At 39.5% G+C, this 16,022-nt stretch overlaps 1 protein-coding gene across 9 annotated transcripts in view; it reads left to right on the forward strand.

Annotated features, from left to right (window-relative positions):
• Positions 1-16,022, forward strand: part of kirrel3b (kirre like nephrin family adhesion molecule 3b) — a 204,286-nt gene that overhangs the window by 142,049 nt on the left and 46,215 nt on the right. For all 9 annotated transcript variants that reach the window (XM_061681922.1, XM_061681921.1, XM_061681923.1 and 6 more), the window contains exon 5: positions 5,542-5,699. In XM_061681922.1, the coding sequence (XP_061537906.1) occupies positions 5,542-5,699 (158 nt within the window). The remainder of the gene's footprint in view (positions 1-5,541; positions 5,700-16,022) is intronic.

Raw genomic sequence — 16,022 nt, forward strand, 5'->3', positions numbered from 1 at the left:
TTCCAGTACTTTCGATTAGCCTTCCATCATATGCAATCTTTTTATTTATTTATTTATTTTTATTTTTTAAAAAGACGTTACATTTGGGTTAAATGGTCTACTATAAAATTTATTTGCAGCGTAACATCTAATGTTGAACATGTTCTATTCTGGGATGCTGGTCGACCAATTTGAATTTCGTATTCGTTTTTAACATTGGAACTATGGAGCTAACAACCTCTATTAGTTGTGTAATGCTTGAAGCAATGTAACACAGTAACCTTTTTAAAATTCTCAACTGTAAATACTTAACTGTATAAACAATACATTTTGTATTTGACCATAAACGTTGGTGACAAATGGTGGATATTGCTTAGGAGGCTTCACGTAAACATCAAATCCAGCTCATTTTACAGTGCACATTATTTTTTTTATTTAGTCAAAATGTACTGTATATTATGACTCTCTCATATGCACACTGTATGTGCATATTGTATTGCCAGTAGATTGTGTGTATTGCTTACCAATGTTTTAAAAAATATATTTTCTTTTTGGTTTGCTTTTTGGGTCAAATTAAAAATTGTATGACATCACAGTCCTTTGACTACTACAGCCTGTTCTTAGAATAATTCAGAATTCCAGGGAAAGTAATGCTCTGTAATTAATAAAAAAAATTTTAAATTGAGCGGCACGGTGAGCGACTGGTTAGAGCGTCTGCCTCACAGTTCTGAGGACCGGGGTTCAATCCCCGGCCCCGCCTGTGTGGAGTTTGCATGTTCTCCCCGTGCCTGCGTGGGTTTTCTCCGGGCACTCCGGTTTCCTCCCACATCCCAAAAACATGCATGGTAGGTTAATTGATGACTCTAAATTGCCCCGTAGGTGTGACTGTGAGTGTGAATGATTGTTTGTTTGTAGGTGCCCTGCGATTGGCTGGCAACCAGTTCAGGGTGTACCCTGCCTCCTGCCCGATGATAGCTGGGATAGGCTCCAGCACTCCTGCAACCCTTGTGAGGATAAGCGGCTTAGAAAATGGATGGATGGATGGATTTTTGAATTTACTTGAAAAGCTGTGTTTTTAATTGGTCCAAAATGGATGGATGAAAGGAAAATTTTGTCATTTGTGTCAATATCGCCCCCAAACTCAGACAAAACACAGCATTTCCATTGTAAAATAATGTATTTGCGTCACAGATTAGCCAACAAATTTAGTGGTATTCCCACCAAATGTGGTATTTTTGATTTTGCAGTAGCCTTCCAGGTTCTTCAAATATTTCTCTCCACCAAATAAAACAGTGACCTCGTGCAAGCAGGCAGGGTCCAAGTGCAGCGTATCAGAATGAAAATTTGTGAAAATGCCAAAAGGAAGTGCGCTTTTATACCAATGGGATGGGGAAAAAAAGTAGTGAGTGGTGCAGTGAGTCAGACCTGTAATTAAAGAGGAGCGATCAATCTGTCCCACTGACCACACTACTTATGCCAAGACTATCGAATAGCTGCAGTAAAGAGCTAATTTAGAACCATTAGGGACTGCCGAGTTTGCAAACAGCCCAGTAATGATGATGGCTGATTCAAGTTCAGGGCTTGGACTCAGTATAACTGTCACACCTGGCAGTAATAAGGTGGACTAAGTGGATGATTTTAGATGAAGAAAAATAACCAAATTAAATTAGTATCATGTCATTCATTTATGATATTTTATGGGGCACATTTTTACAATTTCCTTCTGCACACACAATGAAAGAAATATGAATACGGTATCTTTTTTACTGTTAAATCTGCCTGTGAGCCACAAGTCCTCCACTGGCACTATGCGTTCATCACAAAGGAACAGTAGCATAATATAATGGGATTCAGTAGACAATCCTAATCTTTATACGCATCCAAATTGCTCACTTTATATAGTAGATCCTCCTAATGCCGGAATGTTGTCATTCAGATTTATTCTGTGGTAATGGGTTCACACTTGGCCAAACTTTACTTGGAAATCGCTTATTTATTTATTTATTTGGCATAATCCTGCTAATGTAATGAGAGCAATTAATAAATACAGTGACGTTGATGACATCTTGCAGAGTAAAACGATTGCTGCATGAAATCTGAATACGTGGCTTATTTTCCTTTGGCAGGAAGCAAAAAAGCATTTTTTCCCCCTTCCTCTGAGAGGCTTTTAAGAGTTTTATGTTCAATTTAGTTGTGTGATGGCTGTTGTGATATCCGATCCTATCGCTCACATATTGTCAGATTATCCTCTCATCTCCATCATGCCATAAAACGCTTTTATGGCTGCCTTCTATGCTTGACATTTAATTAACGTCCAAGTGCTGTGTGCTTTGACAGCTATGCTGCATCTTTGCAATCAACTGTCACAGTGCCCCTGTTTTTTGGTGCCATATTATTCCATTTTTGACAAATGTTAGGCTCGTCTCTGGGTCATGATGCTTGTCACACGCTCCCTGGTTTATTTACATACCACACAGCGGAAAAAAAAGAAAGATGTTTGAGAACTTGTTTTCCAATTGGTGATAAAGGACAAAAAAGGTGACCACATTCTCACAAACCATCTCCCCGCGGCCCCCATTTGACCAGATTAGCACACAGTGTCGTCTGATCTGCACGTACTGACCTGAGAATCCCCATGATCGCCAAATTTTCTGCATATTAATAATGAGAAGCAGATAAAAGGGAGCTGTATAAATGAACACTGCATTTTAAACCGAAACACAGAAAGGCAATCAGTGTGGGAATTGTCTTTGATATGAAGTCCATGCGTACTGAAATAATTGTCTGGCCCAAATGTTTCCCATAACACTCATTCATACTGCACTATAGCTGAATGTCTCTGTGGATACATCCATCCATCCATCCATTTTCTGAGCCTCTCCTCCTCACAAGGGTCGCGGGCGTGCTGGAGCCTATCTCAGCAGCCTTAACTGGTTGCCAGCCAAACGCAGGGCACATACAAACAAACAACCATTCGCACTCACATTCACACCTACGGGCAATTTAGAGTCTCCAATTAATGCATGTTTTTTGGGATGTGGGAGGAAACCGGAGTGCCCGGAGAAAACCCATGCAGGCACGGGGAGAACATGCAAACTCCACACAGGCGGGGCCGGGGATTGAACCCCGGTCCTCAGAACTGTGAGGCTGACGCTCTAACCAGTCATCCACCGTGCCGCCCTGTGGATACAGGCAAACCCAAGTCACATTTGTCATTCAAAACCCAATATAATTTGTAATGCTAATGTGATTTGTCATGCAAATGCTATGGTGAAATGATCAATATGCCGCTGCGCATGCACCAATCAACCACAACACCTGAGAGACTAAAGCTGAGTCTCTCTGGGATAAGCAACTGGACTACAATAAGTCTGTGTATCACAGGTTTTAATGCACAACTATTCTTGCAAAGTTCTTCTTTTACCAAGCAATTCATCAGCTATGTAAAGAAAAACAAGTCACTCGGTGGAAGTAGACATTCGTAAATTTTTCCCTTACAACCTAAGCAGCATAGCTACGGCTGCAACTGAAAATGCAAACCTCAGCATGTGCTATTTAACAATTTTACGATCCACCACCCACCATCAAACACACTCAATTGCCTGGGGATGTATACCGAAATTATAAGATAAATTAGACCTCACAATAAAAAGGAGTCAGCTGTATGGCCTCCAGATTAAGACATTCCTCGTAGTTTAATCGACTATTAGCTATTTCACTGCAACAAAAAGCAAACTGTGAAAATTGATTTTTAGAAAACTAAATGCTATTATTCAGGATTCAGGGTTCTTTATTGGTCTTTTCAGCTATAATTGTAATCGTGATCATTATCAATTAGTCAACTGTCCTGAAGTCATATATCATGTCAATGACGTCATCTGCTCTGGATGGCATGCTAAACATTATGATACTGACATGGACATATGAGTTCAGAACCTTCAGAAAGTGAGTTCACACAGGCTACCAAAAATAGCATGTCAGTATATTTGCATAGTTTATGCTCTATTTACTATTTTGTACTGCTGTACTCACTGTCTCTCTACTGTCATTTTGCCATTCTAGTTTGCATTTTTTGGCCTTGAATATAAAGCAATAAATCTAAAAATGAATGTAAGATAAAATAAACCATTGATTATTTGACTGTTAATTTCCCCCATAATGGATTGAGAAAGGGTAGTCAACCACACATTGCTAGCACAAAGTGAAATAGAATTCTGAATTAATTTCTGAACAAACTATACTACATAAAAAATAAACTCAAATGTGCAAAGAGAGATCAATAAAGGATAGACAATTTCAACTGTAATCCTTTGGGTAATTCTTCGGAGCAGTTATCGTAAAATTGGTTGCAACAAACAAATAAAATTATATGATGTCGTTGTCACCGAAAGTGACAATCCAAAACTACAGAGTTAAGAATAAAATAGATAAATATAGTATGCACAGCCTTTGCGGCAGATCACATATTCCTTTATATGCAAGCTGTCAAAGATCCCAATTATACATATTGTCATTAAATGTGCAAAACAGTGTCCCAAATTACATTTCCTTTATTTGCATTCATCTCCGGTGCAGTCTGACAGTATAAATCTAACCCATAACAACCCTTCCTTCCAATCATGGCACTTGTGTAGAGAGATTCGACAGCTGCCTGCAGCCTTTGATTTCATCTCGCCCCAGATCTGCATTGTAATGAGAATTCGGGTCAATCAATAATTCACTGGAATTTGAGTTAGATTTTAAAAAAAAAGAAAAGAAAAAAAGAGAAGAAAACAGCTCATGGGTAAAAGACAAATGGGACTTTGATCAATGGCATGTAGACGTGTATATAGTGCTATCGAGGCGTTTCGGTCTTGTTGTCAAAGCTAGGGAACTAAAAACACGTATATTTGTGTCAAGGGAGGGTTAGTGAATTACAATTAATGTTGATATTTGTGCTTGGGTTGTATGTCGGCCTGTATTGGTAGATCTTTTCAATGATAAAAGAGTTGCTCATGTAAAAGATCTGCTGTGATGTGCAAAGTGAAACATTGCGAGCTGTCAAAGATTCCAATTATACGATTACATATAGATATTCATCCTTGGGACTGCATATACCGGTACTCACTGAACGCATTGGGCTCACCTCTACAATGTGACAGTATACCATCCAATGTTATACGTTCACAAGAATCCTGGCTTTATAAACACATTCATGTTCAGTTTTCATTGAACAAATATAACTAGTACACACAAAGCTATCTGTGCTGTGATAATTTTTGATGCAAATTCGCCTCAATTGTGACTTCCTTAAGCCACCAGATAGCCTGTGGATATGCAATACATACAATACACCCCAAATATAAACACACACAAACTGTTTCATTCCGGCAATGATGTTTTAGAAGCGTTTACATATTTTGGGTCTGACTTGTTCCTGCCGTTCTCTGCTGTGTGAAGCAACAAAGCTCTCTGTTCTACAGTTTAATTTTCTGGAGTTTAATTAACAATGTGATGGTTTTATACTAAATGCCAGTCATATTGTGATCTCGTGCCTCTTCCTTTCAATGTCTACATCCATAGTTCCACCCGAGGACCCCGTCATCAGCGGAGGGCCAGTGGTGAGCCTGAGGGCCGGCGACCCAGTCAATCTGACTTGCCATGCTGATAACGCCAAGCCAGCAGCCTCTATCATCTGGATCCGCAATGGAGAGGTCCTCAATGGAGCCATGTACTCCAAGGTGAGCTTAGAGGTGTGTGTAATAGCAGGTTTGGGGATACTGGGGGTGGAACGGAAAATGGCGCTTGCATGGATAAGCCTGTTCTCATGAGAATTTAGTAAGATTTCACACAAAAAAAAACATCTGTTTGTAATGTAAGCCATCCATCGAGCCATCCATTTTCTGAGCCGCTTAAGGGTCACGGGAGTGCTGGAGCCTATCCCAGCTATCATCGGACAGAAGGCGTGGTACACCTTGAACTGGTTGCCAGCCAATCGCAGGGCACATATAAACAAACAACCATTCGCACTCACATTCACACCTACGGGCAATTTAGAGTCTTCAATTAACCTACCATGTATGTTTTTGGGATGGGGGAAAAAAACAGAGTGCCCGGAGAAAATCCACGCAGGCACGGGGAGAACATGCAAACTCCACACAGGCGGAGCCGGGGATTGAACCCCGGTCTTCAGAACTGTGAGGCAGACTTGCTAACCAGTCGTTCCGACGTGCTAACCAGTCGTTCCACCGTGCCGCCTGTAATGTAATCATCATCAATAACATTATTGCCGTTAGCTTGATACCTCTATGAAAGGTTATACTGGAGAGAAAAAAAAGGCTGTGAAAAATACAACCTGTGAAGCCAGGGTGATGCAAAGCAGTTTTGACTCATTTTTTATTTGGTCCGATTCAAACCACATTTTCCTTTACATTTTAGATTGAAATTCACCTTGTTTTGATGACCTAACCTGTGCCCGTACCTGGACGCCATTGTAGTAGAAAACTGACAAATTGATTTCGATGCATTTTCTAAAAACATGCCTTAAGTGCTTCAAAATTACACTGATATAATGTGTAGTGTTCAATGCAGAATTTCAGCTGTGTTTGTCACCAATTTTGTGCCAGAATTTGCTAGGGTTCCAAATGAAACACAGAAAATATTCAAATTTGACCGAATTGCTTGATTTAGACTAAAGTCGTACTAAATACCCATGAGAACACAACTTTGCATGGATTTATTTAATTTCTAGACAGATCTATAACAAAAACTGAAATGAACTATTGATTAACATATTTGCGTTTGCTATAAATAATTACTGCAAAGGTGCGACACACACAGAGTTGTTGGTGGACCTTTGCCTCACGATCCAGATGGCTCTTTGAAAGCAATTCCCTTGAAATTCCAGGTTGGTGTTCTGATAACAAAAATCTTTTTTTTTTTTTTGGTCCATCACATAAATCAACTGAGACAAGCAGATGGCAAGATGATGGAAATATCAGTGACGCTTCCCTTCTGTTATGATGTTTTTCTTCAGTTGGATTCATTTTACCAACCTGTTTCCAAAATTCCAAAATCTGTTCAGCAGACCGCAATCTATGGTTCTGATTGACAAAATTAGTTTTACTTGATTTTAACTACCATTCACATCAGCCTCGTATCGTTGTTCACCTCAGCCCCTCAGACCCTTGACTGACATTTACCCTCGAAGGCTAATGATGAAATCAACACTCCATCCATCCATTTTCTACCGCTTATCCGGGTCGAGTCTCGGGGGCAGTAGCTTTAGCAGGGACGCCCAGGCTTCCCTCTCCCCAGCCACTTCATCCAGCTCTTCCGGGGGGATCCCGAGGCGTTACTAGGCCAACACTGTCAATATTGTCATGTTCTATTTCAATTTGCACAAATGGCATAAAGAGACCAAGCACTTTCAAGCACCTAACATCATCTACTCTCTTCCTCACACTGTCCTGGCTGCCTCATTCCATTATTGGCTTTTTTCAAAGAGCAGATAAATGCAATTGATTGGACTGGGCTACGGTACCAGGCTTATTTGAATAAAATGATTGCTTGAGGTGCTGCTTGTTAATGGCATAAGGGGGGAATGTGCTTTCTGTCTTTGCTTACTCTTAAAGAGAGAGCAGATATGAAGACATTATGCACTGATACAGTACAGTCAATAATCAATGGATACACCCATGGCTGCACAGATCTTTAGAATGCTCTCTAATGACTATACTACACCATGAAAAAACTGATACCCAATAAAAAAAAAAAAAAAGTTTTCACGCTCAAAGCATTTTATATGGGGGGAGACATCTGATAGTTTTCTCATATTCTGCAGATTAATTAATAATTAACATGAGCAGAAATTATTTTCTAGACAGGTAACCCATGTCTTCGTAACCAGTTTGGGCTAAATCAAAGACAAAGGGAACACTTTGATTAAAGTGATCATTGTGCCTTAGTTATCATTAAGGAGCTAGGGTCACTTCTTCCACCAAAGGCTTGAGCATTTCGCACCTGCAAAATCAATGAGTGAACAATTGAAAGTTCTCAATCGCTAACGAAACAAGTAAAAACTGTGTAGTTTAAATTTAGGGGAAAGTCAGGGAAAGTTCATCAACAAAAAGCTCTCTTCCATTAACATTTCTGATGTGCTTCGATGGAGAGACAATGGGCCTCGATTATACACTAATAAATGTGTGGACATTTTCTTACTATGCATACAAGTTCAGCGTATATGCAAAATCACAGTCGGATTCATGACACGTGGGTACCGGTTAATTTTAGACTCTCGACCGTCCGTATGTTAGAGAATCACAATTCATTCTAAATGATGGGCTCTGCAAAAACCGCGCCCCCATATCCCTGTAAAAGGGCATCCATTTGATGCATCTAAATATGCCGATGCAAGGAGGTTTGAAGTTGCGAGAGATGGCACCGCAGCTTTCATAACTTTCTCAATCTTTATATCCTAATTTCAAAAGGTTGGTGTCATCGGAAAGCTTTTTAGGCCTAATAATGATGTTAATGACTTTTAATTAATTGTTAACTTAAATTAGAGATTGTATCCCTCAAAACATGCATTGAAAAAACAATTCAGTCAAGAATGAACAAACAGTGCATAAGTTGTTCAAATACATAATAAAGAAAGTTGAACAGCAAAAAGGTATTTGTAGTTAAAGTTAATGAAATAAATTCATGAAATTAGCATTGGAAGCAACATAAAATATATGAAGCATATGATGGTCAGTTACATCACAAGCAACCACGCCAGAGGCGGGTCCAAATCACATTTTGCAGAATCATAGAAAAACCTAAAATATATAATTCAGATCATCATAGGGATTTGAAAGAACAACTTACTTACAGTAGCGGCAGGTGAAATTTTTCATTTAAAAAGGAAATAGAATTTTATGGCTGCAACACGTTCCAAAAAAGCTGGGACACCACTGTGTTACATCACCTTTTCTTTTAACAACATTCCATAAACGTTTGGGAACTGAGGACACTAATTGTTGAAGCTTTGTATGTGGAATTCTTTCCTATTCTTGCTTGATGTACAGCTTCAGCTGTTCAACAGTCCGGGGTCTCCGTTGTCGTATTTTACGCTTCGTAATGCACCACACATTTTCAATGGGAGACAGGTCTGGACTGCAGGCAGGCCAGTCTAGTACCCGCACTCTTTTACTATGAAGCCACGTTGTTGTAACACGTGCAGAATGTGGTTTGGCATTGTCTTGCTGAAATAAGCAGGGGCTTCCATGAAAAAGACGTTGCTTGGCAGCATATGTTTCTCCAAAACCTGTATGTACCTTTCAGAATTAATGGTGCCTTCTCAGATGTGTAAGTTACTCATGCCATTGGCACTAACACAGCCCCAGACCATCACATATACTGGCTTTTGAACTTAGCGTCCATAACAGTCCGGATGGTTCTTTTCCTCTTTGGCCCGGAGGACACGACGTCCACAATTTCCTAAAACAATTTGAAATGCGGACTCGACGGACCACTTTTCATCAGTCCATCTGAGATAAGTTCGGGCCCAGAGAAGCCGGCGGCGTTTCTGGGTGTTGTTGATAAATGGCTTTTGCTTTGCATAGTAGAGATCAAGTTGCACTTAAGGATGTAGCGCTGAATTGTATTTACTGACATTGGTTTTCTGAAGGGCGGCACGGTGGACGACTGGTTAGAGCGTCAGCCTCACAGTTCTGAGGACCTGGGTTCAATCCCCAGCCCCGCCTGTGTGGAGTTTGCATGTTCTCCCCGTGCCTGCGTGGGTTTTCTCCGGGCACTCCGGTTTCCTCCCACATCCCAAAAACATGCATTAATTGGAGACTCTAAATTGCCCGTAGGCATGAGTGCGAATGGTTGTTTGTTTCTATGTGCCATGGGATTGGCTGGCAACCAGTTCAGGGTGTACCCCGCCTCCTGCCCGATGACAGCTGGGATAGGCTCCAGCACGCCTGTGACCCTAGTGAGGAGAAGCGGCTCAGAAAATTGATGAATAATTAGTTAGTGATTTATAGACCAGTAGCAGAACTTTAAAATCTATTCTAAAGCTGACTGGAAGCCACTGTAAAGACTTTAGAATTGGATATATATATATATATCCAAATCCAATATATATATATATATATCCAATTCTAAAGTTCTGCTACTGGTCTAAAGTTATGCTACTGGTCTATAAATAACTTACTAATTGATTTAGGTCCTGAATACATGAATGAAATGCTAATGTAATATAAACCCAGTAGGGCTCTGAGATCGACAGACTCAGGTCCAATAGTGGAGCACAGAGTTCAAAGCAAACATGGTGAAGCAGCATGTAGCTATTATGCTGCACACAAATGGAAGAAGTTGCCAACAGAAGTGACATCAGCCCCAAGTGTGAATGTTTTTAAGTCCATGTTAAAAACTCTTCTTTTTTCCCCATGCTTTCTCGAGCATTTCCACTTTTAAATGATAGTTCTTGCACTGTACGCTGTTTTAATCGTATTTTTATTTGATTTTATTTTTTCCTCTTGGTTTTAAATGTTTATAAGCTGTTTTTTTTCCTTTGTTTTTTAAATGCTATTAATCATGTAAAGCACATTGAGTTACCTTGTGTATGAAATGCGCAATATAAATAAATTTGCTTTGCTTTGGTTTGCTTACTAACGCAAACAAGCACTGTGGACTGCTCTTTTTCAATGGAGCATCAGAGAGTCTCTTGCTCTGTAATATACTTCATCACACCAAGCGTTGATAAACATACTCTCAATTCTACAGGAGTCTGGTAGTCATTTTTACAGTACACAGGCCTGCAAGTTTGACACTTTTAGACATACTTGTCAGAAAGCAGATATTCCTCCAAATACTGGAGATGAAAATGTTGTTATCCCATTATGGCCATGGTGAGATATCATCTGGAGCAGGAGGAAATCAGATCACATTGCATTGATGGAGGAAAGATGAGTTGATGGATGTTGGACAAAACATCACACTGTGCCTGCCATTTAAAACGACAAGGCAACATTAACCATCTGCTCTAACAAAATAAAACTACAAGACAGATGGATTTCATTCTGCAATATCATTTTTCGTTTTTAAAATGACACTGATGGATCAAGCATGCATTGTGACTTGCATTATTATGCGTCTAACGTAATGAAAAAGTTCATTTAGTGGACCGTAAAACTTCAGTTTTATTAATTCAGCCATACGTTTCATCATTTATCAATGTATTTATTAATACATTTATTTGTACCATTCAATTCATGTTATAAAACCATTCCCTAACCCTAACATGTTTTCAGTTATGGTACATTTTAGGCAAAACAATGTTTAGTGCTGTGTAAAGTTTATAAAGTGTGATCTTGTTTTGCTTTACACTTTGGGGTTTAATGCATCTGCACACTTGGCCAGTGGAACAGAAGTTCACAGTAAATACACTGCTGGTTTAGGGCTACAGCAATGATTTATCTTGTCTGGCAGCACATCAAGTTTTATTGAGTAGGTAATCCATTCAGCTCAGCTGTTTTTTTAATTAGCAGATAATCCCAGTGGATTGGATTTTTTTTTTTTTTAAACCACCGACTAATCTGCTACTGGCAGGTCACCTTCTTGTAAAGATCAAAGATGGCAAAGCAGTCACAGCTTTGCATTGTCATGTTAGTTGACTATTGTTATTGACTATTGTTGGGTGCAATTTTGTGAGGAGGAATAAAGTCTGCTGAAGACAACAAGAGCAAGTTTAACCTTACATATATACTGGAGATTTTACAGTATAATAAAAACGCGGTGGATGATGATGGTAATGCAAACATGTACAGTACAATTAATCCAGGTCGTTAAGACAAGCACATATATTTATTTTAACTATATTAGTTACAAATAATCAATGGTGCTTCAACATGTCAGGGAAAATACCTTTTAGCTCTCCTGTCTTTCGAACCACTGTTGAAATGATTATTCCTTTTCATTTTCTTTCTGCCAATTTAAAAAATGTTTTAGAAACCTAAAGAAAAACATACACAAAGAATGTAATGACTACCTCCATAAATGTCATCCGAGTGATGTTGAATGCTTCAGAATAATCTGGAAATATATAACAGTGGAAGAGCAGTATTGAGAAAATTGTACTAGGAAAATGTTCATTTTTGGGGAACAGCATCAATAAGCAGGATATCATCAACTGTTGTTACAATTTCAGCATATACCGAATGATATCAAAGTGCACCACATCTCAAAATACGAAGATATTTGCCCATTCTCGTTCCAAATGTATCCAGATGGTCCTAGGGCAAAAAAAAGCCATGGCCAGCTGTAGAACGGAATTGATGATTTTAAGGCACTTTTCAGGAAGCTTGGTGCAAGAACAATGATACAGTATGTGGTGTGAAAACTGCATACCAAGTCGCATGAATTTACTGAATAAAGCATAATGATGTGAAGCTAAAGGCGCCCTTAATTTTCCCACTGAAAAATATTAAAACAATTCATGCTAGATGATTGAAAAAAAAAAATACACGTTTTACTCAATATGCATGCAGTCCATTGACTGTTTTGGGCTATGTTCATAATAGTTAGTTTAAAATCCTGTCCATGTGAGACATTGTATTTAAGAGCCACCTTGAATATCTCAAATGAATATCGGTAAATGTTCTTGTACAACGGCTGAAATAAGTATTTAACACGTCACCATTTTTCTCATTAAATATATTTATTTATATATATATATATATATATATATAATATATTAAATATATTTCTAAAGCTGCTATTGACAATGTCACCAGATAATGGGAACAACCCAAGTATTCCATACATACAAAGAAAAGAAAAGAAAAGCAGCAAAGCAGATTTATTTATTTCGCGCATTTCATACACAAGGTAACTCAATGTGCTTTACATGATTAAAAGTATTTAAAAACAAAGAAAACAAAGAACTTATAAACATTTCAAAAAAGAGAAAAAAAATAAAAGTACAATTGAAACAGCGTACAGTGCAAGAAATATAATTGAAAAGTGGAAATGCTCTAAAAAGCATGGGAAAAAACAAGAGTTTTTTTTTTTTACTTTGGGCTGATGTCACTTCTGTTGGCAACTTATTCCATTTGTGTGCAGCATAATAGCTCAAATGCTGCTTCACCATGTTTGTTTTGAACTCTGTGCTCCACTATTGGACCTGAGTCTGTCGATCTCAGAGCCCTACTGGGTTTATATTCCATTATCATTTCTTTTATGTATTCAGGACCTAAACTGGTTAGTGATTTTTAGACCAGTAGCAGAACTTTAAAATCTATTCTAAAGCTGACTGGAAGCCAGTGTAAAGACTTTAGAATTGGAGTAATATGCTCTGACCTCTTTGTTCTGGTCAGAACCGGAGCTGCAGCATTCTGAATGAGCTGCAGCTGTTTAATGCTCTTTTTAGGGAATCCAGTCAGAAGACCATTACAATTGTCAAGTCTACTCGAGATAAAAGCATGGATGAACTTCTCCTGGTCTGCTCGACACAGGCAGGCCTTCACTCTGGATATGTTCTTCAGATGATAGTAGGCAGTTATAGTAATTGATTTGATATGACTTGAACGGCACGGTGAACAACTGGTTAGAGCATCTGCCTCACAGTTCTGAGGACCGGGGTTCAATCCCCGACCCCGGCTGTGTGGAGTTTGCATGTTTTCCCCGTGGCTGCGTGGGTTTCCTCCCACATCCCAAAAACTTGCATGGTAGGTTAATTGAAGTATCTAAATTGCCCGTAGCTGTGAATGTGAGTGTGAATGGTTGTTTGTTTATGTTTATGTGTGCCCTGCGATTGGCTGGCAACCTGTTCAGGGTGTACCCCGCCTCCTGCCCGATGATAGCTGGGATAGACTGCAGCACTCCCGCACCCCTTGTGAGGATAAGCGGCTCAGAAAATTTATGGATGGATGACTGTTGAAATTCAGGTCGGAATCTATCAGAACACCAAGGTTTCGGACTTGGTCTTTGTATTTTAAAGAGAGTGACTGCAGGTATTTAATAACAGCAATACTCTTTATTGCCAAAAACAATTATCTCAGTTTTGTTGTGGTTTAATTGAAGAACAATTTGGCTCATCCAGTTATTTATCTGTTTTAGACAGTGACACAACAACTCAATTGGACTGTAGTCCTCTGGAGACAATGCTAGATATAACTGTGTGTCATCTGCATAGCTATGATAGTCCAAATTAAGGTTCTGAAGAATTTGACGCAAGGGTAGCAAAAACAGACTGAACAGGAGGGGTGCAAAAACTGACCCTTGAGGGACCCCATAGGTCATTGCTATTTGATGAGCTTGAACACTTCCAATGGTTACAAAATAACTCCTTTTCTCCAGGTAAATAACTCCTTTTCTCATTTTAGTCCTACCCATGTTTCCAACCTGTTCAGCAGTATATTATGATCTACCATATCAAAAGCCGTACTAAGGTCCAACAAGACCAGAATTGACAACTTTCCCGAGTCAGTATTCAACCTTATATAATTCTGCACTTTGATAAGAGCAGATTCTGTACTGTGATGAGTTCGGAAACCTGATTTAAATTTGTCAAAAAGTCCATTTCGTTCAAGAAATTGCTTCGTTGATTAAGAATAACTTTCTCAACAATCTTGGCTATGAAAGGGAGATGGGTCTATAGCTTGCTAACATGGAAGCGTCCAGCGTTCCATTTTCTAGCAGAGGCTTAATGGCAGCTACTTTAAGAGCTTTAGGAAACTCGCCTGACTGAAGTGAGCAATTGATTATTTGCTGCAAATCAGTTAGCACAGACTTCGCAATAGCTTTGAAAAAGTGAAATGGTATTGAGTCAAGACAGCTCGTTGACGGTTTCAGCTGCTGAACCTGGGTGGCTTCAGATGTAGTATCATTTTGCTGAGTTGTGCTAATATTTAACCTGATCGATTGTATTTTTTCACTAAAATAGCAAGCAAAGTCATTGCATTTATCTGCTGTTAGGAGTTCTGGAGCTATCTGATTCGGGGGGGGTTATGAGGTTGTCAACCACAGCAAGCAGAGTACAGGAAGTCCTCGATTTACGAACGAGTTTCGTTCCTGCGCTAACGACGTAACCCGAATTTACGCGTGAGTCGGATTTCACCGTTAAAGTCCCATGTGATTGTGACAGCAAGCTCAGTGTGTGTGGGTGAGATGGGACTGTGAAGGAGGAAGGAGTGCGCGCAGGTGCGAGTGTGTACAGTGGCAAGTGGCAAGCAAATTGTTGCTTTGTACCATTATTGTTGCCGCCACCCAGCTCAGCTGTGCAACGAGAGAAGGGAGTTAACCCCGAGGAGGACAGCCTCGGCACTGGAGGAGGCATCTCCCCTGCGTCTCCCGACCACGGTCAGGTGACCGTAGCAGGAAAGGTTAACACTTCGTATAAAGAAACTAAAATACATTAAAATAAAAAAATGCTGTACTTACCATTACTGCTGAGAGTGTGAAAAAAAGGAAGGCGAAAAAGGCAAAGATACTCCTGGCGCACAAACACAGACAAGCACTATGCACTAGCAAAGCAGAAACACTATGGACAAAATGGCGGACGAGGCACGGGCGTCGTAAAGTCGAAACGTCGTAGATCGAGTCCGTCATAACTCGAGGACTTCCTGTATTGTTGAAGTTCTTACAGATGATTTCAGAAAAGTATTGCTGTCTCGCCCTGACTAACTCATGGTTATAATTACAAAGGCTTGTCTGTCCATGTCATAGTCAATTTGGAGTTTAGAGAAAGTAGAACAAATAAGCTCAGAAATTAAATTGTATGTAATAATGTGAAATGTCACAGGGAAAAACTATTAAACATGCCATCTGGTATTTACTTAATTGTACAAAAGCCTTTGTTTGCAAGGACAGCTTCAAGACGCCCCCTGTATGGAGAAACTAGTCGTATGCATTGCGCTGGTGTGATTTTGGCCCATTCCTCCACACAAGCAGTCTTCAAATCTTGAAGGTTCCGTGGGCTTCTTTTATGGACCTTGAGTTTCAGTTCTTTCCATAGATTTTTGACTGGATTCAAGTCAGGTGATTGGCTTGGCTATTCTGGCAGTTTTTGTTTCTTT

This window comes from Phycodurus eques, chromosome 7 (assembly GCF_024500275.1).
Source record: "Phycodurus eques isolate BA_2022a chromosome 7, UOR_Pequ_1.1, whole genome shotgun sequence".
NCBI lineage: Eukaryota > Metazoa > Chordata > Actinopteri > Syngnathiformes > Syngnathidae > Phycodurus > Phycodurus eques.